Source organism: Cetorhinus maximus, chromosome 4 (assembly GCF_964194155.1).
Source record: "Cetorhinus maximus chromosome 4, sCetMax3.hap1.1, whole genome shotgun sequence".
NCBI lineage: Eukaryota > Metazoa > Chordata > Chondrichthyes > Lamniformes > Cetorhinidae > Cetorhinus > Cetorhinus maximus.
Window position 1 is genome coordinate 67,082,131 of NC_135882.1, and position 26,996 is coordinate 67,109,126.

A 26,996-nucleotide genomic window follows, 5' to 3' on the forward strand; every position below is an offset into this window, starting at 1 on the left:
GAAAAACTTATGCTGTGGATGTTTTGGAGAAAAATTGAACAGATTCACAATTACCTGAAAAGCCTGCAAATATTTCCAGTTGAAAAATGCTCCAGATCTGTGTTGAATGAACATATTTTCTGGGCCACCTGACAGTGCCCTATGCCAGATGGCCCTTTAAATGATTGGCTGTGAACTCCTTCTGGGTCACGGCCAACGACCTTGGATGCTGGACATCCGACCCTCCAGCACTGATTGGATGGAATCCTCACTGCCCTGGGGCCTCTAGGCCAGGAAACCCGCCCTCTGGTCCCAATTTTCCGAATTGCCATTTTGTACAGCGTACTTGGTCCACGGGGCCAGGAGCCTGAAGGCCATCCATTTCTGGGTGTGTGTGCCGCCCACCGTGCTGGAGCATATTATTCAGCTCCGCCATGAATGAATATTTAAAAAAAGCATATGGGCTGAATTTTCCCCCCATTGGGGAGGAGGTTGATGGGCAGGCGCGCTTCCAATCGGCACCCCCGGTGGCATTTTACGTGGGCGGGCCAATTAAGGCCTGCCCAGCACGACGTCCACACGGAAGCATTATGTGCTCCCTGTGCGGGCGGGGTGGGGGGGGGGGGGGAAATCCCAAAATCAGGAGTGCGCTCTTCCACGCATGCGCACGAAAGAGCGCACTCATCCCCCTGAGGCTACGTGCAGCCTCAGGGAGATCGGCTCAAAATGTTAAAAACCTAAAAATAGAAATGTAAAATTTCCCTAACATGTCCCCTCATGTGACAATGTTACAATGAGTTGGGACATGTCTATAATTTTCCCAAAAATTTTTATTAAACTTTTTTAAAAAGCTACATGAAACCTCATCCCGTGTGTGGATGAGGTTTCATGCTTTTTCTAGTTCGCGCCGGGGCTCCTGGCCTGCCCGCCAACCTTAAGGTTGGATGGGCAGGTCCTTTAATTATTTAATTGACTCTGTCAATGGCCTCAATTGGCCATTCACAGGTCGGCGGGTGCACAGCTGATTTTGCTGCGCCCCCGCCTTCCTGAAAATTTAAATGGGGTGCAGTGACATTGGGAGTTCCGCCAATGTCACTGCGCGTCATTTTACGTGTCGGCGAGCGGGCCCCACCCCTGCTCGTCGATGCTTAAAATTCTACCCTATAGATAATATAGATAGATCTGCAGCTATGTAATCAGCTGCCAGTGCTAAGTTGTTTTGGCTGTAGGAGAACACCCGCTATTAAGCTGTTAGGTCCAAAGACCAGCTGGGACTTTCTTCACTCTGAGGAGGTCTTAGTTCCCGACATGAAAATTTTGACATTATTTTTGAGTTCAATGCACTCAGAAACTATCAGCGATCATTTGACATCAAATGTTCTAATTTGGAATGAGTTTGAGCGCAGATCTTTGACATCAAATGGCAAAAGACGCTCGATGGCATCGAGTGCGCTCAAAGCTATCCAGTGCACTCAAAGTTATCCAATACGCTCAGCAACCTGCATTGAAAAATACAAGGAAATTACTTTAAAAATATCTGAATTTATTCAGTTTTTTCATTTTGACCAAAAAACCTTTCCACCATACAGTACATTCCTGAGAGCACCCACTAGTTCCACTTCAGTTCTTAATTCATTTTAGTCTCAGGGTCTATACTTATCAGTGACACATGCCCCAATCTCAGGAGCTAAACTCTCCCCACTTCCAGTGTCTCAGGGTCTAAAATCTTCCCTCAATATCCTCTCCCTCTAGTCTCCAAACTCTCCCCCCTCCAAATTCTTCTCCCCACCCTGCTCTCCAAAATCTTTAACCCCCTCTCCCTCCAGTCTCCAAAGTCTTACACCTGCCTCCATCCAATCTTTTTCTTCACCCGCCCGCCCCCACCCCCCCACCCCACCCAAGCCCCCAGACTCGAGGCCTTAGGTCCCACTGTCGCTGCCATGCTGCAGGCCCTGGGCCCCATCGAAATCCAGGCCTCTGGCCCCCACAAAATTCGGACATCCAGGCCACCCCTGACTCTCTCTTATACTTATCTCATCCCAAAATACTTATCTCATTGCTGGCGCTATCGCTACTCCCACATCGGCTCAAAACTGTATCAGCGCTAGTCTCATCGCCACTTCTGGTTTTGGCTGGCTCTGAGCTCTGGTTGGTGGAAGAGGAAAGGGAAGGGTGCCAAAGATGAAAGGTAGGGAAGAGTGGGGGAAAGAGAAGAAAGAGGGAAGGGGTAAAGAGAGGTATGAGGGGGAAGAGAGAAGGGGTAAAGAGAAGGGTGAGGGAGAAAGATAAGGGTAAGGAGGAAAGAGAGGGCTAATGGGGAAGGAGAGGGAAAGGGAGAAAGAGAAAGGGATGAGGAGAGGGGGTGGAGTGGAAGAAGGAAGGGGGAGAGTGGGAGAAGAAGGGGGGGAGAGAGAGAGGGGAAGAGGACCGCTGCAATTTGGGGGTGTTGGGGTTTCGGGGGCAGAAAGGTGGTTGGTGGCCAGAGAGAATTGATCAGGGGAGTGTTGGGGTGAGAAAATTGCTCGGGGGATTGGTGGGGGGAGAAAATTGCTCAGGGGGTGGCGGGGGAGAAAATTGCTTGGGGGGTGGTGGGGGAAAACATTTGCCCGGGAACGGGGAGAGAGATAGGGGGTGGGGGGAGGAAACTGCTGGAATTTTTGGGGAATGGGTGGGTGCGTTGGTTGTGCGATGGGGATGAGGTGGGATGTGGCAGGTTTGTGCTGCATTATAAGATAGGAAGAAAAAGACAAAACTAGCTTATTAAGATTTGTTAAAACCGAGTCTGCTCGTTCTAAAGTTAGCTTAATTTTGGGATACTTGAAGCTATGGAAATTCAGAAACATGGAACATAAACTCTGATCATTTTTGGTGTTCAAATGCTTAAATGTTGTTGCTAATCACAAGTGTTTGAGCACTGTGGTTTGGGGCAATAGATGACATTGATGTCAGTTACATTACTTGCAATGTTAAATAATGGCTAAATGATTGCTTTTGAGCACAACTGATGTTAAATGAGTGCAAATGAATTCTGTTGAATGCAAATGATGTCAAAACATGCAGGTGGGGGCAAGGCCCACTGCCAGGTTCTAGGGGTGTCACTGGAACTGAACACCCATTTATTTTAAGAAGAGGAGTTTGAGATCAGAGGGCCAGAAACATGACTGCCAGCCTAATTTTGGATGTGTTGGGCCTGCTTATAGTGCAAATGCTAGCTCACATCCACCCATTAACAGAAGCCTTGGAAATCCTGGGAAATGCTCTGCCTCTTTTTCTCTGTAGCACCGGGAAACTGAACTGAGACTGAAGGAAAGGTATATGAGGGCCATAATGCCATGGAAGCTGGGCTCAAGCTAATAATAGTTTCACAAAGGGATTAGGAATAGAAGGGATAAAAAAAAGAACAGGGCCGGGGGTGCACGTGTGGCATTGAAAGAGAATCCAATGTCAATATGTATAGATTAGTTTGGGGCAGATAGTAATAGTATTACGATAGGGTAGTGCAATGGAAGTAGATGACTGGGGAAAGATGATGAATGTAAAGGAGGAGGTCAAATGATCAATGATATATACACTTTAAAAAAAAAGCACTTGCAGTTATTTTGTATATTAGTCGGCTAAGCAGAAAGGATTAATGTCACTATTGTAATTAAATTTCATACAACTGCATTGAACATTTGTATATTGATATGTACAGTAATTTCTAGAGTCGTATTTTCAACAATGCATCACAAGCTGCCCTAATACTGATTGGCACTAGATGTCCCCACACAACGTTTACAGCAGGATTTCAATCTGGGACCTTATACATCATAAACACGAGTCTAGATATTAGGCTCAGCAATGTCACTGTAGTGCCTGCATGAAGATGGTAGACAATGTAATCATATCTAGGCTACAGTTTATGACATGGCGGATTGAATTTTCATCTCCTTTGTGCCCGGGGAATGTTCAATTTGGAGGCTAATCCAGAAAACTCCCTGAACACAACCCCTCTTGGAATAAAAGATCTGAGAAGAGCCAGCAGCAAGAAAATGCAGCTGTAATTTAGGTACAAGTATCAGGCAATATCTTTGGGTGTGGGGGTCATCTGGCTGCTGCTTGAAGCAATAGAAATAGCGCCTTGCTACAACCAACAGTCCTTACTGCTGCACAGCTGACTTTCCTCCCCATTTCCAATGAAGGTGCACACTGCCTGACTAAAGCCTGGTTATAGGTAGGAGAGGTAGGAGTCAGAGTACAGTACCTTACAAAAAAGGCCAATTGTATTTCAGCTATTATTTTAGTAACAGGATCATGATGTTTGAGTGTTTTCTGTATGCTAGCTTTAATCACAGTCAGACCCTTTGAAATGTGTTAAATCATATTTTTGAAGTCGTATATACATGGTAAGTATTGCATATTGCCTATATTTATAATGATGTGAAATACTTATCTTTTAGAAAATTATCTGCTTTTTGTACACTTAATGCAAAACATCAACAAGTAATTCAGTTACCTGTGTGCTTAACTGGAGGCCAGAGGATCCAGGGTTTGGATCCAGGCCAAATTTACTCTGCCTTTCATGCTAATAAGATGAATAAAATGAGTACAGATATCAGGACTTAAGATGTAAGGAGAGAGCAGCAGGTAACTTTGTTAAGGACTGTGTACAGGTTTTGCTATACAATCACAAGTATTCCCTTTGAACGTTCCTCAGTTTCAGCAATTCCTGTCTCACCCTATAATATGGTGAAAATCTCTCCTTTTCTGCCTCTCATTTTTGCCATATATTCCTGCTAAAATCAATCCATTTGTGACAACTTCTGGCCTCAGGAATTTATTTTCCCACAACTAATATCCAATCCTTTTGAACTATTGAGCTCTTTTATGAGTAACCAGAAAAAATCCTTGTGCATCACAGTACTTGTTTGAACATTTTAAAAAAATTAGGGTTAGGCCAGATTTGTGCAAAGATATTCGATTCTAGAATGGCAGAGTACAAGTTCATACCCTTGTACTCTTTACTTATTGATTTTCAGATTTTTGTGATCCTATCAAAGGGGGAAAATAGATGTGCGATGCTTCACCACAAGGGGTTGAGAAAACTGGAATGGGAAGAATTATTCTCTGGTTGCAGAAGTTTCTCCTAAACTCTCTCCTTGCTTCCTTAACTTACAATTTTAGTTTGATGATCCCTCAACTTTCACTTCCCAAAGGGAGAAATAGACTCTTTGTTCACTTGTTCGCAACTTTAAAAACTTATATTAAATCTACTCTTAGGGCTACATGGGAGTGGACTGCTTGTACCTGCCCACACCCCTCCCACGCAGGAAGGAAAGTCAGCCAGGAGCTGACATGCCGGAAAGAAGCCCGCCCCTAACATGCCATAACTTCTTGGTGCAGGCACACTAGCTGAGAGTGGGACATCTGCCTGTCAGTGGGAGGAAGCCCCACCCTTATGAGAACTGCTGGCCAATCTAGCGGTCCTAGCAGTGCCAGTGCTCAATAGTGGTCACTGCCGGGAATACAGAAGGGATCATCACCAAGGAGAAAGATGGCTTGGCAGGAACGTAGGTCCCGGGCTTTTAGGGTGCAGAGGGATCTTAGAGCCCAGGGAGGGGAGAGGGGGGTGGGTGGCCAGGTTTTGGAGGGCAGGTGGTGAGGAAGGATGGGGAGGTGACATCTTAGGGGGGTATGCCCCTGATGCACACAGGACACCCACCCCACCCCAAATGAGGTGTCCCCTTCTTTCCTGTCATTTTTCATCTAGGCCACTCCCTTCGGTCTGCCTGTGCCAATCATGTTATGGCGATGCCAGCCTATTATCCTGGTCAATTGGCTTGGTTACAAGCTTAATTGGCCTTTAATTATGCATTCAAATATGAAGGGTGGGCTGCCAATTTCAACACCCGCCAGCCCAGCATATTATGGACGACAAGGTGATGTGCTAGCCACCAAGATGTTTGGCATGCCCTCCCACTAAAAACATACCCGGTGAGGTAGGACATAAAATCCAGCCCTTAGTCTTGTCCCTTGCATTGGTAATATTAATCCCTATATCAAGGCAGACATAAACTTAGATGTCTTCAAATCCCATAGAGAGCTGCTACAGAATCTCCATTCTCATAACCTGGGGTCTGGTTGGGTTTGTTGCAGAAATTGGCCTGATGTGCTGAAGGACTCATTGAACTGAATTGAACCATACAAGGCCCGCTTTTCAAAGGCAGATATACAGAACTCAAATATGTCTACAATTCAGTACAAAATGTAACTAAATTAAAAATCTCACTCAGATAATTGGGAAATGGAAATAAAGAAAGAAATACCTGTGGACCCGGAAAATCCAATTTGTTTTAGAAGTCTCTGGGCAAGATCTTCCAGTGCTTAAATCAAAACATTTTTGCCCCCTGCTACCATTTCTATATACTGTATTTTTACAGTAATTGATGCTTTATTATTTTTTCTAACACTTAGTAAAGAGAGGCCACTTTCAATTATTTGTTCTGCAACATTGTTTTATTATTTAACAGCATTGTTTTGAAATTGGAAAATGTTGGAATGGTCATTATAAGATTTTTAGTGACATTGTTCTGTTTTTGTATCTTTGCAGCACTTCTATCAGTTACATGTCTGAATTATGTGTTGTCATTAACCATGGCAATCCTCTGCTATGTGTTTTACACCACAGTTGATGGCTGTATTGAAAATAAATTTGTTATTAGCTTCAACATACTTATTTGTGTTGTAGCTTCTTTAATATCAGTTCATCCAAAGATCCAGGTAAGCATATTACAAATCTTAATTTCATGATAGTTTTTTTTAATATCATCTCTTTTAAAAATGATCCCAAGATTTCTTGAATATTTTATTTATGACAAATGATATAAGTTGAATGGATCTACTTGAATTAAGATAACTAAGCTTGGTTGAGAACTTGTATGTTGGATTAAGAAGTATAAGTGGTATAAATTAAAAGAAAACTTTGGCTCTTAGTATCTGACTGCATTATTTGAACATAAGTAAAAATTGTTCTTGAGGCAAGAATTATGTAGGTACGTTCAGTAGGGATTGTGTGCTAACCTAGTGATTATGGTACTAGACTAGAAACCTAGAAATCATGAGTTCATATCTAACTGTGGTAAAATTTAAGTTTTGAAAGATCTGGTCATTTCTAGCTCAAAGTGGTTAGTTTTTGTCATTAAAGTAATTACTTCTCTAATGTGTGCATGTAAGCCAGTTCCACACTACATGTTTGGCTTTAATAATTTCATTGTAATTAGGAATGGGCAATAAATGCTGCCTCCCAATCTCATCCACAGAATAAAGAAATTGTCTGCTCCCTGTAAAATTGCTCACCATAAAGAGTTTTACAGAACATTATTGCTGTTTGAAAATTCTCTTTCCTCACGCTTGATTTAAGTTTAACAGAAAAACTAAGTCTGAAATTTCTTTTAGAAAATTTGACACTTTACACTCAAACAGATTTACTTTTTAAAACAGTGAACAAGGAATTTGACACCATTGCATTTTTACCCTAATATTTGAAGGAATTCACTTCAAACAGATATGTTCAATGAAAGTGCTCTGGATCTGACTGGCTTTTGTTTGTTTCAACTCATGTACTACTAAATTAATATTAGAATTATAGTAAAATAAGAGTCAAAAGGGTTTTTTTAGCATAATATTAAACCTGAACTACTAATTTCAATATAATTTTGCATCCCTATTACAGAAACACCTCTAACTGTGCAGCTTTGCCTTATTTATTTTTCTGCCTCCTATTCGCTATTTTCTTTTTACCTTTTCGAATTTTAACTTCAATATTGCTCAATTTTTATCTTTTTAAAAGAGTGAGAGTGTTCTATCTGAAAATTGTGGATGTATTACCTGCAAATTCTTGTCCATTAATGTTAATAGAAAGAGCATCACAGACAGTGCAACCATGATTTTGCTATAAGCCACCTGCTATAGGCAAAGCTCCACCATCCACACTGTGCTGGGTGAATTTTAACCTCCCCCCTCCCCTCACCAATGGATGGAGAAGGTGAAGGGCATGGTTAAAATATAGGGAATGCCAAACTCGGCTGAGATCTGCTCAATTCCGCTTTTAATGAAGATAGGTCTTGGTGTGGCCAAGTAACCCAATGTTGAGAAGCAGATCTTTAGCTATCATATGTAAGTGGAATTTGAATTTATTGCCTCCAGCATGGGCTTCCCAGGACTCAGGAGACTCAGCAGTGAAATGGGGTGAGATTGAGTGCCACATCATGGGCCTAGTTAAAGGTCAGCTGTTCCAATATTAAGGAAATTACAGTTTTCACAGCTGATTTCCCAGTTCCCTCCAGTGCTGAAAGTTCATGTTGTATTGGTAAAGTTTGGAGGTGTTCACTTACGCATTAGTGTGGGTGGCTCCATTGCAGATTTAGATTGGACTTTGAATGAAGAATGCAGTCAGCCACAGTAGCAACGGTGATTGCAGAAGGAACTGCAAATGGAAACCAGAGAGATGAGTAACAGAGAGGGATTAAAATCACAGGGGGTCCAGGGGGAAGAAGGAGTGCAAAGAGGGGAGGGAGTCCAGGGGGATGAAGGAGTGTGGAGATAGGAGGAAGTATGGGGGGAGGAAGGAGAGGGTAGAGAGGTGGAAGTAACGGCGAAGGAAAAAATAAGGGTGGAGGAAGGAATCAGGAGGGGGAGAGGACTAAGGGTGGCGGAAGAAGTAAGGATGTCTGAAGGAGTCAGGAAAGGGGGAGGACAAAGCAAGGAGTTCCAAGGGGGTAAGGAGTTCCAGGGGTAAGGAGTTCCAAAGGGTTAAGGAGCTCCAAGGGGGGAAGGGGTTCGAGGGGGGAAGGGGTCTAGAGTGGGGGGGATGTCCAGGTGAACATGCAATGCAGGGCTCTGATGAGTCCATGACTGCCTCCTGAGAAGTGAACTGACGGTGGGCGTGGTACGAGGGAATGGTGAGAATGACTGAGGGCAGAGTGAGGCAGATGGGTGGGTGGGTGAGGCTTCGAAGATATCAGTGGAAGGGTCGGCAAGGGTGTTTGGTGGGGACTTGAAAGCAGACACAGATCCTGGGGTGGGAAGGAGGACATTGGGGAGGTTAACGTGGATGGTGGGATTTTTGGGAAGGAGTGGAACATGCATGTTCACCCGGACATCCCAGAAGGAAGAGGGTTGCGGCTGGTAGGTCACAGTGGGGAAGTGGAAGGTGTTGCCCGGGGTGCCAACTATGATGGGGGAAAGCAAATGGGTGACTGGGGGAGGGGAAAGGATGGGGGAGTGAATGAAATATTCTATCACCACCATGCTGACTAAATCGAAAGTGAAATGAGAGTTATGGTGGGCGAGATCAGATGCTGCATGGGAGTGCGATCAGTGGGTGGGTGGAGATGCAGGTCAGCTCAGATAGACAACTGGACGTGAACCCCAGCAGGCAGCATTGAAGTGAACCCCAGCAGGACAGTGAGTGTGAAATGGAAAGGATCCACGTGCATGGGAGAATGCTTGCATGAGGCTCTGAAAGGCCCTGCCAAACATACACTTATCCCTCCAGAATCACTGGCCAGCTTCTCCCTCCGCGGTGACAGAGGACTCACAGGCAATGGGGACTTGGAGGGAGAGGACAGCCTCTGAGATTACTGAGTGGATTACCAAAGAGTGTCCAGTTGCTGCATCTCCCTTCTGGTGCCTGAGGGCCCCCGCCCTGACTCCCGGAAGGGAAGGAGCACCGGGGGGGACGTCAAGATGCCCCGTTTCACTCTTGTGTTGCCACTGCAGGAACTCACCCATGGCTACCGCGATGGAGTGCAGGCCTGCACACATATCTGTGTTCTACTCGACCAGGGTCTCCATGGCATCCACCATCCTTCCCATGGAGACCTCTGTGCGCATATGTGGGCACAGCTTCATCAGAGAGCAGGCGGATGCACTCCTCCGACTCGCGAGCCACTCTGTTGAGGGCTTCCAACAGCTCTGCGTGATGTTCCTCCATCTTCTGCTGACTCTCCACGATAAGTTGGAAGGCCAAATCCAGAGGTTCAGTATCTGACTCAGACCTCACAGATGCCTCTTTCTTCAGTCCTCCGAATGCCAGGGAACTCGACTGAACCTGCCTCCTCCTGCTGTGGACATGTGACCATGCAGTGACCACCAGGTTATGAACCCGAGCCTGCTCTAGATCTAGGCCCCACCGAGGTGTGTGTCTCTGCGTTGGTGGAGGGTGTGGGTAAACGCTGTGACAGGTCTTCCAGGCTGCTTATTTCCATGATTCAATGGAGGAGGTGTCCTCTTGGCTGGAGGTGAGGACCTGGATGGAGCTGAGGGACTGGCTGGCTGAGGGTGTCGGTCGCTTGGCAGAGCTCCCTGTGAACCAAAGTAGAGGTAATTAGCGCATGGCAGCAGAGCCAAAAGCAGGAGAGAGAGCATTTGCGTTGAGAGAGGGATGATGTGGTGCAGGATCTTCATGAAGGTGTTCGTCGCCGACCTCACCGTCACCACAGACACGGTCCATGTCCTGACCAGTCAGCGCGATGGCACGCTCCTCAAAGTGAGTGAGGGGCCTAATGTGGGCCACTCCACCCCCAGTCTGGGACCTCTCCCTGCTGATGTGAGCAGGCTTCTCCTGCATGAAAACAGATGGAGAGAGTGTGAACAGGACACATGGCACTGCATGGAATGTTTGTGTGGTGAGTGGAGCCATGGACGGGATGAGGACGTGAGCTCGAGAGGATATGAGTCTGATGGAGATGTGAGGGTGTGTGTGAGAGTTAATGGTGTCTTCCCTTGAGGTGTGAGATCTCTGTGAATGTGTGGTGGGTTTGTGAGTGTATAAGTTGAGAGTGATGAGAAGAGTGACTTATCCTGGCAGACCAGATGAGACCATTCATCCTGTAGTGGCACTGGGTGGCTGTCCTCTTTTGCAAGGCATTAGCGCTGACCACCACTGCCACCACCTCAAATGCTGGATTGGAGATGTTGCTACCCCACGGCATCCAAACGGCGCTTGAGTGATACATTGCTAAATTGGGGGGGGCTACAGTCCTTTTGCCTCTTTAGGCCATCCTGTCTTCTGTGCAGCTGTCCTGGGCTGGAAGCACTGAGAGGTGTGCGTGCGGCTGCACTTTAAATGTGGCACCCAGCGTGATGAGCGTCAAGGTGATGGCGTGGCAGGTTAATGAGAACGTGTCCACCATTGAAATGGCGTGTTTCCCAGCAATGCATAAATAATGCGAAGGGATTGGGACGATACGACGTGAGAAGCCGCCATTGCGGCCGATGGGTAAACCATTTTTCCCACCCACTACTGCACTTAGTGCAAATTTGGGGTGATTCTGCCCCATGTCCACATTGTAACGGGATAAAAATCTCATTGGCTCAAAGCCTGCCCAGCCATTAATGTCAAGTGCTGCTCCTGCCACAAGAGGGCTCATTTTAAAATAACATACCACAACAGCAGGAAACATTTCCAGGTCAAAAATTTAAAGACAGACCATTCCAATCTGCAAGTGTCCAAGAAATAACATGCTGAAGAACAGTATGTATTCTTCGTAGGTGAAGTGGCAGATATCATGGTCAATGGCCAGAAGATGAATTTTAAACTGAACACAGGAGCAGGAGTGTCCATTTTTTCTGCTACCACCCCGTGGCTGAATTCTGAATTTCTCCCGCCGTCTACTATTCAACTTCACAGTGCAGGAGGTATTCCACTCAAAATGTAAGGATAGACAACTGCTACGTTTTGTTATAATGGCATAGAGCTCATTGGTACCTTATGGGTGGAATTTTCTGTGCCCGTTGGCATTGGGCGTGTTTGGCAGTGTGAGCGGATAATATGGCGAAAAGGCCAAACATCGGTTTCACGACATCATGAAACCAGTTTGCAATCGTCCGCTCTGCCTGTCAATGTCGCATTTGTCTCTGTAGGACATTGGGAACTTTATTGTAGCACTTCTGCATATCATTATAAACCCAGCCCACTGGAATCATTCCACAACACTGGATCATCCGAGGACATGCCTATGTGTTTCACAACTGTAAATACGTGACGTGCACCTGGTGAGCTGCACTTCACTCGAGACTTTGAGGTTTTTGGCCTACCTTGCTTTGGGCAGTACTCGTGGTCAACAGTGCCATGCTTCGCAGGTCTCTACCTACCAGACCACCCATAAGATGGGGGTGGCTTTTCAATGGCTGCAGGGCTAGGTCTTGCTTGAGGAAGGGGGAGAAGAGGCTGCAGGGCGAGGACTGTACTGAGGAAGGGGATATCCCAGGTTTCTGTGGGGGCACAAGTTGACCTGTGTAAGTGGCCTCAATATAGTGAGTGCTGAGGAGGCAGTCTCCAGAGGAGATGAGGCCAGATGGGAATGTGAGGGTGTGTGTGAGTGAGTGGTGATGTCCCTTTAGCTGGCAGTGAGTGAGATGCCAGTGAATGTGTAATGGCCTTGTGAATGTGTGAGTTTAAAGTGATGAGATGGTTGCCTTACCCTGGTGGCACGGATGAGATCATTGATCCTCTTTCTGCATTGGATGGCCAACCTCTTCTGTACAGCATTGGCACTGATCGCCGCTGCCATCACCTACTAAGCTGGAGTGGTAAGATTGCTGGACCTCCTGCAGCCTGAGCGGGGGTAGAGGACATCATGACAGGCCTCCACACCATCTAAAAGGCATTCCAGGGACGTGTCACTGAATAGGGGGGCTGCAGTCGTCTTGCCTTTTGGAGCCATGTCTTCTGTGCAGCAGTCCTGGGCTGGAAGCACTGAGAGGTGTGCGCACAGCTGCACTTTAAATATGGCACTCGGCATGAGGGAGCAGCAAAGTGACTGAGTGGAGGACAAATGAGGTCCTGCCTGCCATCGAAACAGTGTGCTTCCCGGGAATGTGTGATTAATGAGGCGGGATTGGGATGATATGGTGTGAAAAGCCGCCATTGCAGCTGGCAGGTAAAACGTTCTTTTTCCCGCCCGCTACCACACTTAGTGCAAATCTGGGACGATTCTGCCATATATGTAATTCCTAATCAACATTGTTCATTGTTGAGCAGAGAAGCTTGTATAGCTTTGCAATTTCTTTATTCACCAGTTACAGAAGAAACTTCGGTTGACTCAGAAAGCTGTGAATCAGTCTTCACAGACTAAACCCCATCCCTACGACCAGAGGAGGACAGCGTAGATCTACATTTCTCTTCGAGGAGAGATTAGATGAAGAAGTACACCAAGGATGAAGGTGACCAGAAGCAAGATGATATTCTGGACCTTAATTTGTTCTTTTGGGAAGGAGTGGAAGAGGATGGTAACCAAGACGCCACTGATATTGATGATTTGTTGCAGGAGATCCTGAACCTTGCTTTCCTTTATGAAGACAATGGCACAGATGACACAGCCAACCCAGATACCTCTACTGAGGGGGTCGGCTTATTATTCAACAAGGTGATAAAGAGGCAAATCTGTCTGTTCATTCTGCTGAAGACACCAATGACAAACAACAACAACTTGATGCAGCAACTCTTTTGTACAATGAAGAACCAAGATAAGAAGTTCTTACTATTGCCTCTGTAACCATTGCAGAACAAATTCCTGCTATCATTGAATCTGAAGTTAAATCTGGAGATCAAAAAACTAGAGCTGCTTACAACAGATCTTATATGACTGCAACAAATGGAGTATTATGTAATGTCTCATCCATGAACAAATCAGACAGATGAAGAGCCATATGTGTACAAGAAAGCATAATTTCTTTGCCTCTGCATGTTTCTTTCACTGCTAATGCTGGTGACAGCGTACATTCTGATAAAGTTCCAGAAATATTCAGGCCCATTGAGAAGCAAACTCACACTGAATAGAGTGTGCAACTTTGACCACTACCTACAAAAAAGGAACTTCCTACAGTATGCGCAGCACAATCACCATTTTTTCTTAGGAATATTCTTAGTCCTTCTCTTCATCTGTCTGATTGTTCATGGATGAGACATTAAATAATACTCCATTTGTTGCAGTAGTAGAAGTTTGTAGACCCTCTACAGCTGTACAAATCTTCACAGGAGCTGAACGAGCTCCATTCTTTCAATTTAGAGCAGTCAGCAGGTCAATCTTTCCCCAGAGTACCAAGAAGAAGGGAAAGAAAAAAAGAGAAAATAAAAAAATCTCTGCTTATCTGCCTTTATACTGCAGACCAGAAGCAGAAATCTCTGCCTGTGGAGGTCAGTGCCGTCCAAGGAGAAGATTATGGAGAACATACATCCTACAAATCCTCAGGAGAGCCAAGGACACAGTTGGAGATTGATGCCACCGGCACAAGAGGTTGTGAGTGGGGGTGAAGTAGGATGTGTAAATTGTTAATGTTAATGAGCAGAACAAAAGACTTGGGGGGAGGTGTAGCATAAAGGGTTAATAGCTATTATGTTAATAGCTAGAGTGCATCATTAGTGATGCCAGATGATGTCAGATCCCATGTAACTGGAACCTGAGGGAAGACGGTGCTAATGGAATCTGCTAAAGTCCGCCTTTGTAAATAGAGTAAATAGTCAATAAATATGACAGCACGGTTTCCTGCTCTCTTCTATCATAGACACCCTGAGCCCAGTTGTGACAATAATACATCCTTTAAATATTTAAGTTCAAAATAGGTCTTGAGGGCACGCCATCTTTGGTGATGCGAGACCCAAAGTAAAATTAGAATTAGGTCACCATCAATGTTCCCTCTAATGTCTGCTCATTGTGTGCAGCCAACTTGTTGCACTGCGCAGTCCCTTTAAGATTGATACACATTTTAAAGGGAATGCTGTTTGTTTCCCACACAGCACATTTTCGAATGCCGCTCACCCGCACAGCTTAGAGGGAATATTGGTCTTCGTGTTGAAATCGGACATTCCAACATACTGACGGTACTTGTGGGTTTGCCCCCTGTTATCTTGCGTCTCTCTTCACCCCTATCCCCTCCCCACCCCCACCCTCACCCAGACCCCACCTCTGAAATGAAAAAGAGGTGAAAAGATTTAGATTGTGGTGTGAGAGAGAGCAGAAAAAAAATGATGTGGATGTTGAAAGCATATGACAAGAGACAAAAAGATATAGAGAAACCCTGCAAAGAATCTTCTTCAACATTTCCACTGATCACAGCAGCGTAGTAGGGGAGGGGAGTTTTGAGTGCTGAGTATTGTGATGAATGAAACTGTGAATGGTGATGAGTAAATAGTTCAGCAGTGTTCAAACTTCAACAATATTTGTCAAATAATTGATTTTTTTTCCTGCATTGTAGCCAACATTCCTGGAACAATGCTCCAGACATTGGTGTCCTGAGTCATGTTCTCTAACTGTTCTCCACTGGTTAGAGTCGTACCTAGCACAACGGAAAATGGTTGTGGTTTTTGGGGGTCCATCAACTCAGCTCCAGGGCATTACTGCTGGAGTTCCTCAGGATAGTGTCCTCAGCACAACCATCTTCAGCTGCTTCATCAATGACCTTCCTTCCATCATAAGGTCAGAAGTGGGGATTTTTGTTGATTATTGCACAATGTTCAGCACCATTTGCCACTCCTCAGATACTGAAGCAGCCCATGTCCAAATGCAGCAAGACCTGGATAATATCCAGGCTTGGGCTGACAAGTGGCAAGTAACATTCGTGCCACACAAGTGCCAGGCAATGACCATCTCCAACAAGAGAGAATCTAACCATCATCCCATCACATTCAATGGCATTGCCATCACTGAATCCCCAACTATCAACATAGAACCAAAGAACCACAGAAAAGTTACAGCACAGAAGGAGGCCATTCGGCCCATCTTGTCCATGCCAGCCCGAGGACACCCTGGTACTCCTTCTAATCCCACCTTCCTGCAACCGGCCCATAGCCCGGCAACTTACAGCACTTTAAGTGCAGATCCAGGTACTTTTTAAAAGAGTTTCAAAGTTTCTGCCACTACCACCAACCTGGGCAGCGAATTCCAGACACCCACGACCCCTTGCATAAAAAAGTTCTACCTCATGTCCCCCCTACACCTTCTGCCACTTATCTTGAATCTATTTCTCCATAAGGGAAACAATTTTATCCTGTCCACTCTATCTATTCCCCTCATAATTTTGTACACCTCAATCAAGTCACCTCTCAGCCTTCCTTGTTCCAGGGTAAATAACCCCAAACTATCCAATCTCTCCTCGTAGCTACACTTTTCTAACCCTGGCAACATTCTTGTAAACATCCTCTGCACTCTCTCCAGAGCTATTACGTCCTTCTTGTAATGTGGTGATCAGAACTGCACACAATACTCCAGTTGTGGCCTCACCAGTTTTTTATACAATTCCAACATTATATCCTTACTTTTATATTCTATACCTCTGCCAGTGAAGGAGAGCATTCCATATGCCTTCTTTACAACCTTGTCTACTTGAACTGCTGCCTTCATGGACCTGTGTACTTGTACGCCAAGATCTCTCACTTCATCTACCCCTCTTAGTATATTCCCATTTATTGTGTAATCCCTGTAACTGTTTGACCTCTCTGAATGTATGACCTCACACTTCTCTATGTTAAAATCCATCTGCCACTTTACCACCCACTCCACCAACCCATCTATATCATTCTGGAGATTATGGCTATCCTCTACACTATCCACTACTCGGCCAACATCCTGGGGGTTACACTTGACCAGAAGCTGAACTGGACCAGGCATATAAATACTATGGCTACAAGAGCAGGTCAGAGGCTGGGAATTTTGTGGCGAATAACTCACCTCCTGACTCCCCAAAGCCTGTCCACTGTCTACAAGGCACAAGCCAGGAATGTGAGCGAATACTTTCCACTTGCCTGAATGAGTGCAGCTCCAACAACACTCAAGAAGCTCGACACCATTCAGGGCACAGCAGCCCGCTTGATTGGCACCACATCCACAAATATTCGCTTCCTCCACCACCGACGCACAGTGGGAGCAGTGTGTATCTGCTACAAGATGCACTGCAGGAATTCACCAAGATTCCTTCCAAACCCATCTAGAAGGACAAAGGCAGCAGATGCATTGGGGCACCACCACCTGGAAGTTCCACTCCAAGCCACACACCATCCTGACTTAGAAATAAATCACTGTTCCTTTGCTGTCGCTGGGTCAAAATCCTGGACCTCCCTTCCTAACAGAACTGTGGGTGTATCTACACCACATGGACTGCAGTGGTTCAAGGAGGCAGCTCACCACCACCTTCTCAAGGGCAGTTAGGGATGGGCAATAAATGCTGGCCCAGCCAGCAAAGCCCACATCCCATCAAAGAATGAAACAAAAACTACCTCCTTAGCTGAGGCCTGGAGGTCTTCCTGCCCCTTGGAGGGGAAAAAAATGTTCCTCTTCCTGTCCAGCACTTCAAATCCCAGAACTCCATCTGTGATTGTTGGCATCCATAGGAAAGAAACCTGCTTTATATAGTTGTGCACTGCAGACTTGTAGAGAGCCTATAAGCACCTTGGAACAAGCCTGTGGCAAAACAAATTTGCACCCAGTGTTGAAGCATGGCCACCTGGCCCAGCAGGCTGCAGTTCTTGTTATAGGAGGTTTCAAAGACCAGCAAACAGCCTGTTTGGAGAAGCTTACCCTCCTCGCACACTGCTTCTCAGAAATATCCAGGAAGCTCACTCTTAGGCCCAGATTTTGCTTCCGGGTCGGGTGCGCAGAGATGGGAGAATTCCCGGCTCTGCGAACCTGAACTTTAAAAAATGGCTGCCCACAATTCTAATTTTGGGTTGGGAGCGAGGGTTGGGGCTGGTGGTTGCGGGCTGCATTCGGAGTCGGGACATGTGAGCCCGGAAGTTGTGAGAGGTTGGAGGTAGGCCTGGCACAGGTCGGGTGACTCAGGCGCATATAAGAAGTGCCCTTTCTGAGTTGTGGGCCTGAGTAGTGTTTCCTGAATGCTGCACATCCCAATCCTTAGAGGAGATGTTATTGAGTTGTTAGGTGAGTGTCAAAAATGTAAATGTTGTCCAACTGTTAGATTATCCTAGGGATGGATGATCCATCATGGACTTTCCCAATGGGTCAATTGTTGTCATTGATGCTTCCTGATCAAAAATGTGCTGAACTAGACCACTGAGTGGATTCTCAAAATACAGCCATGGAGATGGCATCATCTTGGCACCACTACTTGATGTAGATAAGATGCAGTGATTTAATGAGCTGGCTAGACTCAGTGGATGAATGAGCAACATTGGGATGCTCATTATCCCATTCACTTGTCCTGTTGTCACTCATCTCTCTGGATATGCCCACACTGTGACCCTTGGCCAAGGCCCCTTACATTTGCACAATATAGTGGTGTGACAGTCTGAATAAGACAGAGTAAGCCTGTAGGGCTGTCAGCTGTGGCTGTGCACATCATGTCACCTTGGAGTGACAGCCACACATACACGGCACCAAGCATATGTGCGGAGCCCTTCTCTTAGCCATACCGTTAAGATGAGATATGTAAATAGCTAGTGCATGTAAGTACAAAAGTGACCTAGAGCAAGTTGCTCATGACCCTTCTTGCCTTATATTTTGATTAATTAATTCCATTGCTGCTTTGGAAGGGATGGGGCTGGCTGCCCCATGCTTTTCTGACCGGGACCTGCACGTCTTGGTAGGTCCAAAGGAGAAGAGAAATCAGATATCCAGCTGGCCATCTCAAACTGCCTGCTGCTACCAAGGACACATGGATTCAGATTGCAGCAGTGGTGAATGCCCCCCCAGATGCCACCGGAGATTGTGCACCCAGTGCCGCAAAACGTTAAGTGACATGTTGCGTTCTCGCAAGGTGAGTAGCTTGGCTCAAGGACACAGTGGTCAAACAGAAGGGTCACATCTGCGTGCTGCAGATAAAGTGCAAGATCTGGCACATACCTCTGCTTCAGCATTAAGGCTTTTTGTGTAAGCAGCACATTTAACTGTGCACAAAAACAGACGTGAATAGGCACTGTGATGTGCAGACGCATTGAAGAGCAATATCTCTGCATGTGCTATATATGAGGGTATCATAAATTCATGTTGTGATTACAGAACAAAAGGGCCAAGAATGACAAGGCGATGGCCGGCTCTCGAGGGGAGGAAACGGTGGGTCGGTCAGATTACCTGAGGCTTAGTGGAGCAGATGGCCGTGGAGGTCACCAGGATGCAGGAAGAGCTGTCTGTTGGTGACAGTGAATCTACAGTAGCAGGTGATAAAGGAGATGTTGAGATTACTTTGACACATGGTAATGATGGTGGTCATGCTGTCACTTTGCTGCGCACAATGGGACGTTGGCATGAGTGGGAGTGCAATGATGGTGTTGTGCCATGCGGGCAGTGCAAGCATGGTTAAGGCAGCATCAGAGTGTGCTTTCACAATGAGAAGGGCTATACCTAAATATTTTGTGTCCGCCACAAATTGCAGTTCTGCTCGCTAACCCCCCACAGGTTCAGATCATCCCTCGGGAATCAAGAGGAGGAAGACGGAGGATGCAGCATCACACCATACTAGCCTACACCCCACCAACTCAGATACAAGCACTTTGGAGGGATGTAGCACGCATGTAGAGTCAGTGGCACAGGGTGAAAGTCACCACAACAGAGTGCAGGAGGAGGTGTCAGAGTCCGAGATATCTGTGCACAGTCACTGTCAGAGGAAGGAGGAAAGTCATGATGATGCTCCAGTGGGCAGGAATGTGGAGACTCAGGCGTTAGCTTTTGGAGCAGATGTGTGGACATCTGGCAGAGTTCCCTGAGGCAGTGGGAGCTCTTGGACTGCAATTGGAGGGTCCATCGCTGTCATGAGCTCCACATTCTCCAGGGGGCTCAAGCGCATTAGCTCTGAGCAGGAGAGATTGGCCAATCTCATGGGGAGACGCATGCAACACTGAGTGGTTGCAAGAGCAGTGTCTCGGCCAGGAAAGGGTGCAAACCTCCTTCAGTAGCCTGGATCAATCCGCACACTTCTGAAGCACTAATTTTTTCCTTTCGCCAGGGTGCAACAGCCAGTGGCAACAGAAAATTTCCCTGGCACACCAGAAGCCCGCCCCCACCCTGGGTTAGGGGAAAACAGTGGGAATTAAGTCCTTGACACTACTGGGCCAGTAAATACAAACTGAAATATAGGGGTACTTTACCTCTCCCCCTGGCTATCCAAAATAAACGTCCAAAAGACTGACGTCCTCTGGCCTGGTCTGCTCTGCACATTTCAGGATTCATACAGCGGGGATGCCAAAATCCGAATCCAAAGTGCCTGACATTTTACATGGCTAGCTGCCTCCGCGAATTGCACATGCATGAAACTCAGCCGGCCTCTAAACCCGCCCCGAGGAAAATGGGAAATACCATGTTTAAGGACAAGACAGGCCTTAGTCTAAAGACCTTGTGTGCTGGGTAAGGCCATCGACGAGCAGTCTCTTCACCTTCTATCTATTAACAGGTACCACTGCTACTCCCCCTGGTTCTTCAGCCTGCTGTTGCTGCTGTTTCTGTTGTTACTGTTGCTCCTTTTCATTCATCCATAACAATGAGGCAGTAGTGGCACCCTTTATAAGCTGTGAGTGCTCACTTACAGTGAGTATAGGAAAAAGAAATCAGGAACAGGCAATATCCAGACTGAAAAATCCCTTGGAAATCCAAAAAAACATGATAGCCATAGATCCCAACAACCTGACTGTCAGTACATAAATAATCCTTTAAATATTGCTTCTAATTGTCCCCCTCCTCTCCCTGAGACCAGTCGCATTGGGTTTTACCTTGTGGGCTCAGTAGTGGGTGGGACCTCCACTATTTGATGTTAGTATCAGACCGAGTCCTACTGACATTGTCGGGTCCCAATTTACATGCATTTTTGAGGCTTCCAACTGCTTCTGGCACCCGCATTGGTCAACTAAAAAAAATTGTGGGGCTAAAATACCTACCAGAGCAGATCAGATGGGTACAAACCAGTAAATACTGTTCACTCACACTGACTGTGGGTTAATATTCCCCCCATCTTGTCTGGACACTTCGGGTGCCACAGTTCAATGTCACATTTGTGTCCACAAATTTTGTCAAATTTCGGCACTGAAATTACAGCTGAAGACATAGGCAATGCACCAACTGAATATGAGAAAAACATAGTTTTTCAGTGAAAAACTCGTAATGACATGTGAAAATATGCAGCCTAGAGTAAATTGGACAGCAGAAGCCTCAATGAAAAAAGTGAACCAATTAAATCACTTAAAACAGTTTTCAAAAATTGTTTTGGATACTGAACTCAAAAATTCACAAGCAAAAGTTCTGGCATTTTGTTCTGGAATTGGAAGTGGGAAGGCACTTTACCAGCTTGCTGCCTGGGAGAACTGGGCACCACCAAGAGAACCCAGCTATCTACCCCACTTCACACTTAAACTTTCAGTCATATTTGAATGGGACCAACATATGCCTTCTGGAAGCCAGTAAGTTTCATTCTACTGAGCAGATCAGCATTCAAATATACTCTGGATTCTATATAGTCAAGGGAAGTGGGAATTCTCAGTGCAGGGATTACCCAGGCCCCATCTCAATGACCTTATGAGGGCAAGCTTAAAGGTTCCCCAAACAAGAATGAGCGAGTTATCCAAACCTCTGCCCGCACCCATCAATTCCAGGCTGTACCCAGCAGTAGCTGAGTAATCCTGCTGGAGGTACAATGGGAGTCTGCTGGAACAGCTGAGGAATGTTCGACCAAATCTTGTTTCCTTCTATAAGTTGAGTATTTACTAAAAAAAAGGTTTGCAACAAATTGAGGATAAAATAACACTACTAAAATTTAGAAGGAAAATATTTTTTTATTGTGTCCCATCATATGAGCACTGCACATGCAATTGTATTTCTCTTGTTTTTTTAAAAAAAAATCTTTATTGACCTTGATCTCCAGCTCAGGAATTTAAAAAAATTGAAATCTTGATCTTCAAAGCTGCTCTTCTTCCCCTTTAAACCATCTCCGCCTTCTCAAGTGTTGGAATGGCAGTCCCACTGCAAAATATATATGTGATAAGCTGTGACCTACAATGGTTTGGGGTTACAGAAGAGTCTGGTAGGCGGATGGAATTGACCCAAGATTTTTTTTAACGGCTTTAAGATGAAAATATTTTGTATGGAAAACCTTTAAACCAGCATGAAACAGCAAGTTGATTCTTGATAAAACATAATTAGTAATTGACCACATTGCCACTTCGCCCCCATCCACATTACTCAGCAAAAGCCTTATGCAGGCTGACACTACTGAGCAGATAACTAGTACATGTGGCTCGTTGTAGATTTAGATCTTAAATCTTTGAATAGGTTTCATGAATTAAAGTTTTTTTTCAGTATCAAGCGTGCATGAATGAAGAATTCTCTTAGAGTATTAAAAATGTATTTTTTCTTCATCTCCACCTGGCTCCTGAAGCCTATCCATAGTGAATATTGGGTGAGCGGCAATGGAGATGGCATGGGGGTGGTGTGGGGATATGAGGGGGTATTGGGTAAGTGGGTGTTGTACTAGAGGGCGTGAGGGAGTGGGCGAAGAGGTGAGGGCAAGAGGGCCTACCAGCCTTTTTTAAAACTGGGGGACAAAGCCTCAGAGAACTGAGGTAGTCCTTCTAACTAGCCCGCCGTGTCACTCATCCACTTCCATGACAGTCTCTGAACTGCCTCTGGAGGCAACAGGCTTGACTAGATCACGCCCCTGACCCCCCACCCTCCCTAAGCGAAAATTATGTGCGCGGGGGTTGTTTCTTGAGCTTCTCACCTCCGTGGTGAAAATCCGGCCCCATGAGCCCCATTTTCCAATGACCCTTACGGCTTCTAAAAGACAGGAAACATGTTAAGTACATCATTCATGGAACATATAGGATAATGGCACAGAAACACTGGTGAGATGTAGAAGAGAACCAAGGGGGTGGAGAGTCTCACAGAAACAGCATGGCAGAATCAATGAGAAAGAATGTTGGATGGTATGATGTAGACAGCACAATGAGAAAACTGTGGAAGCTCTACAAAGAGGCTGATATGTAAACAAAAATGAGAAAGAAGCAAGGAAAATGATTAGGAGAAAGGTACAGTTTCTTGGCTTGAGAAATGATATGTGTCACTGTAATATTGTAAGTCATGTACTACACTGAGCTCCTACCAGTGTAAAATAGCTTATCCTTTGACTTACGATGAGACCGGGCATTGGCCTTGTTTAAACTTATGTAAGCTGAACATTTTAGATTTATTTTGTGAATAATAGCAATATTAACTGCCTTTCAGAAAATTTAAGGAAAGTTTAAAAGCTGCTGTAAGCAATCTTTTAAAATGTTTTGGTGCTATTTGGGAACATTTATTTGCATTATTAGTTTTTATTTTTACACTGCTTAATACTGTTGTGAACAACAGAAGTTATGTCCAATACAATTTGAAATAATTGAATTTGTTTTTCTTGCCTGACCCTATAAGTTTAACAAGTTAATCAGCAAAAAAGAAGCCTCATGATTAAGAATGCATCATAAGTTATTAGATTTTACTTTTTACTTGCTCACTAACAATTAAGACTCTTTACTAAATTTTATTCCATTCTAGGAATTTCAGCTTTGCACTGGCCTTCAATCCTCCATCATCACTCTGTATATTATGTGCCTTACCTGGTCAGCAATGACAAATGAGCCAAGTAAGTAGATTATTTTCTCTTATTGATATATACTCCTTCCTCATTTTGACATGCAAATCTAATATTACCTGTTAATAAAACAGAAAATGCTGGAAATACTCAGCAAGTCAGGCAGCATCTGCGGAGAGAATGATGTTTCAGGTTGACAACCTTTCATCAGAAGGGTTAATAATTGCCATTGAATTTATTTTGGCCCAGATTTTGCAGTAGAAATGACTGCAAAACTGTCAAAATTCACAATCATTACTCCACTGAAACTGACAGCAGTTTCTGGGGTCTGCTCATACACAGAATAACACAGAAATGCATGAGTTATTTCCGTGATTCTATGCTTCCCCAGAGGATGCACTGTGAGATCCCCCATTCAGAAATCATGGAAGGCAATTGAAATTACACTATTAATCTCACCGTAAAAATCTGAAAAAGTTACGCCTGGTTGAATGAATTGCAGCTGCCTTTTTAACAGTGCACTAACTTCAGAATTACTGCTAAGCATGCACGCTGGCTCTGAATAGCTAATATTATGTTTGAGGAATGTCAAATTTCTCCATAGTGACGAAAGGTTCCATGGGGCTGAATTTTACAAGGGGGAGAGTGGGTGTACAGTTCATCCCAACCCCCTGGAAATAAAGTCGGTTGCAAAGCGACGGACGTTGACAGAAGGATGCCCTGCAGTGATAACATGCTGGAGGCAGCCCTACCAAGCTGAGCGTCAGACTTTCACCCTCAGTCAAAGGAAGCTCCACTCTCGAGCTGCAGTCAGTCGGGTTGGCTGGCAGCTCCTCCAGCCCTAGCAGTGTCAGAACCCTGTAGAGGGCACTGCCGGGACAGCAAGCAGTTCCTGGGGTGAAGAGGACATTGCCATCAAAGAGAGGTAAGTCCAAGGTTTTGGATAGGAAGGGATCAGAGAGCGCTGTTGGGTGGCGGGGGAGCGGGGGGGGCGAATGGCGAGAGCTTGGGAGTGCTGGTTTTGAAGGCCAGGTGGGGAGGCATCTATCTTGGGGGCCTTGGGGCTTGCCCCAATGCACACAGGGTACCTCTAAAGGAGGTAACCCCTTTCTTTCCTGCCCTTTCAGCGAATTTAGTACAAAGTGGTCTGCCTATTCTGGTTCGCCTTCTGCCAGCCAGCATATTATGGTGGTGGAGGTGGACTTAGGCCATTAAGTGCCCAATAATTGGCCATGTAACAGCCTCAACAGGTCTGTGGGCAGGCTAGACTAGGCAAGCCTGCCCATATTATGGGCACCAGGTCGGAAGTGAGCAGGAAGGCAGTGAGATGGTGACCTGACATATTTTACGTGCCTCCCTGCCGAAAATGTGTTCGGCGGGGTTGTGGTGGGGTGGGGTGGTGCGTAAAATCCAGCCCCATGTACCTTTTAAAAGTAATGCTTTTCTTTAAAAGGTTGTTTACCTTTATTATAGCCTATGTTAATTCAATCATCATCACTGTGTGGAAAGTTTAAATTAAAAGTGAAGGGTTCTAGGTGCTTTTAACTTCCTGACTTGCTATGTGTTAATACTTCAATGTGATTGACTGCCTAATCGCTTGCTGACATCATTGCTGGTGCACATCAAGAGGTCCCCCTGACTTGGCACCAGATTTAAAATGGGAAAGCCACTTCAAGCTCAGCACTGAGCACTGTCACTTCACTGCAGGCTGCAAAATCTGGGCCTTTGAGCTTCTTACTGTGTAGCAAAAAAAAAAATGCCGAAGTATTGTTGCTGGCCCTGTTTGCTGTTTAAGCTTTTCTTTTTCCACTTTACTTATCAAAGGAATCATTAATTATAATCTTAAATTCAAATTAATCTTAATGCACATTAAATAAAATAACGTAGGTTAGGAAATCAACTACCATAAATGCAATCCAATTTTACAAACCCAGGCTGGAGTTTTCCTGTTGGAGACATTGCGATCCCATCTCTAGCCCAGCAGTGCTGATCCGCGGGATTTTCATCTCTTGAGGGGTGGGATGGTTTGGAGATGGAGACAGAGGTGGGCCGGTGCTGAAGCAGCCAGGTTAAAAGGCCTGTCTCCTAGAAGAATCGGCTCAGTTCTTCACATCAATGTAACCCCCTCCCTACCCTTACCCCCCTCGCCCCTTACCCCCCTCACCTCACTACCCCTCACCTCCCTATCACCTTCACACCCCCTTCACCTCTATCATCCCTCACCCCCCTTCACCCTCCTCTCTCTTACCACCCCCCCCCGTATCCCTCTTGCCTCTTTTTGCCTCCTGTCACCCCATACCATACTCATTCCACCTCTAATCCATGGTTCATGCCTCCACCCTGCAGGTGTGATTTGGGAAGTGTTCCAAAATGCGGCCACCTCACTGCAAATTCCGGAAGTTTTGAAATGCCCACTTCTCCAGTGATGCCGGCAACTTCTAAATCATGTGCGAGGTTCCTGACCCGCTCAGCTGAAAATGGCCAGAGGCGGAACTGGAGGCGAGACTTCCGTCTTCGCCACTCCGTGGCCATCTTTTTCTAAATCCCGACCACAGTCCCAGAAAGTCTTTGGACCCCGTGATTTCAGTAATTATGCTGGAGCTATACCTGCTGGGGACTATTTGCTGGTTGAAAGAAAATTCTGTCCAATGTTACGATTGACGGGCAGGTGAAAAGGCCAAGCGGCCTATTCAGTTTTCAGGAAACCTCATCCACGGGCGGGATAAGGTTTCCAACAGTAAATAAAAATAAAATTTAAATTTAAACATTTTATTAATAACATGTTCCAGCTCCTGTGACAGAGTCACATGAGGGGACTTATTTTTTTAACATTTTAAAAATCTTTATTTTTAATTTTCAGAACTCTTCTCCCTGACACAGCTCTGTGTCTCAGGGAGCTTTTGCTGTGCGCAGTTACGCGTATGCGTGAACTTGCGCACTCACCCTCCTCCTCCCCCACACAGGCAGCACTGAGCGCTGCAGCTCATGTTTCACGCTGGGCAGGCCTTAATTGGCCCATCAGCGTGAAATCGCCGTCCGGTCCCGATCGCGGCAGCTTCCCAACCGCTCCCACCTGCCCCCGCCAAGCCCGCCCAATGAGAGAAAAATCATGGCCAATGTTTCCACCCAAGAAGTGTCTGCAGATCAACTTTATCTCTAATAGCACAACTCGGCCACCCTACAACACAGACTCATGACCCTCTAAAAGAAAAAAATCCCTCATCACTGTCTTAAATGGGAGACCCCTAATTTTTAAACTATGTCCCCAGATTCCCCAACATGGAGGAAACATTCTCTCAGCATCCACTTTGTCAAGTCCCCTCAGGATCTTATATGTGAAAACAGCAAGATTTTGGGACAAAGAGGTTAAAACAGTGAGACTTTGGGACAGCGAGATTAAAACAGTGAGATTTTGGGATAGAGAGATTAATACAACGAGACTTCGGGACAGAGAGGATAAACGGCCAGACTTT

The 26,996-nt window shown here is 45.6% G+C and overlaps 1 protein-coding gene across 1 annotated transcript in view; it reads left to right on the forward strand.

The window, feature by feature from the left end:
* LOC144680079 (serine incorporator 1-like) overlaps nt 1–26,996 on the forward strand; it is a 252,674-nt gene that overhangs the window by 189,441 nt on the left and 36,237 nt on the right. Inside the window, exons 7-8 of the mRNA XM_078541228.1 lie at nt 6,569–6,738; nt 23,487–23,574. Coding sequence (XP_078397354.1) covers nt 6,569–6,738; nt 23,487–23,574 — 258 coding nt within the window. The remainder of the gene's footprint in view (nt 1–6,568; nt 6,739–23,486; nt 23,575–26,996) is intronic.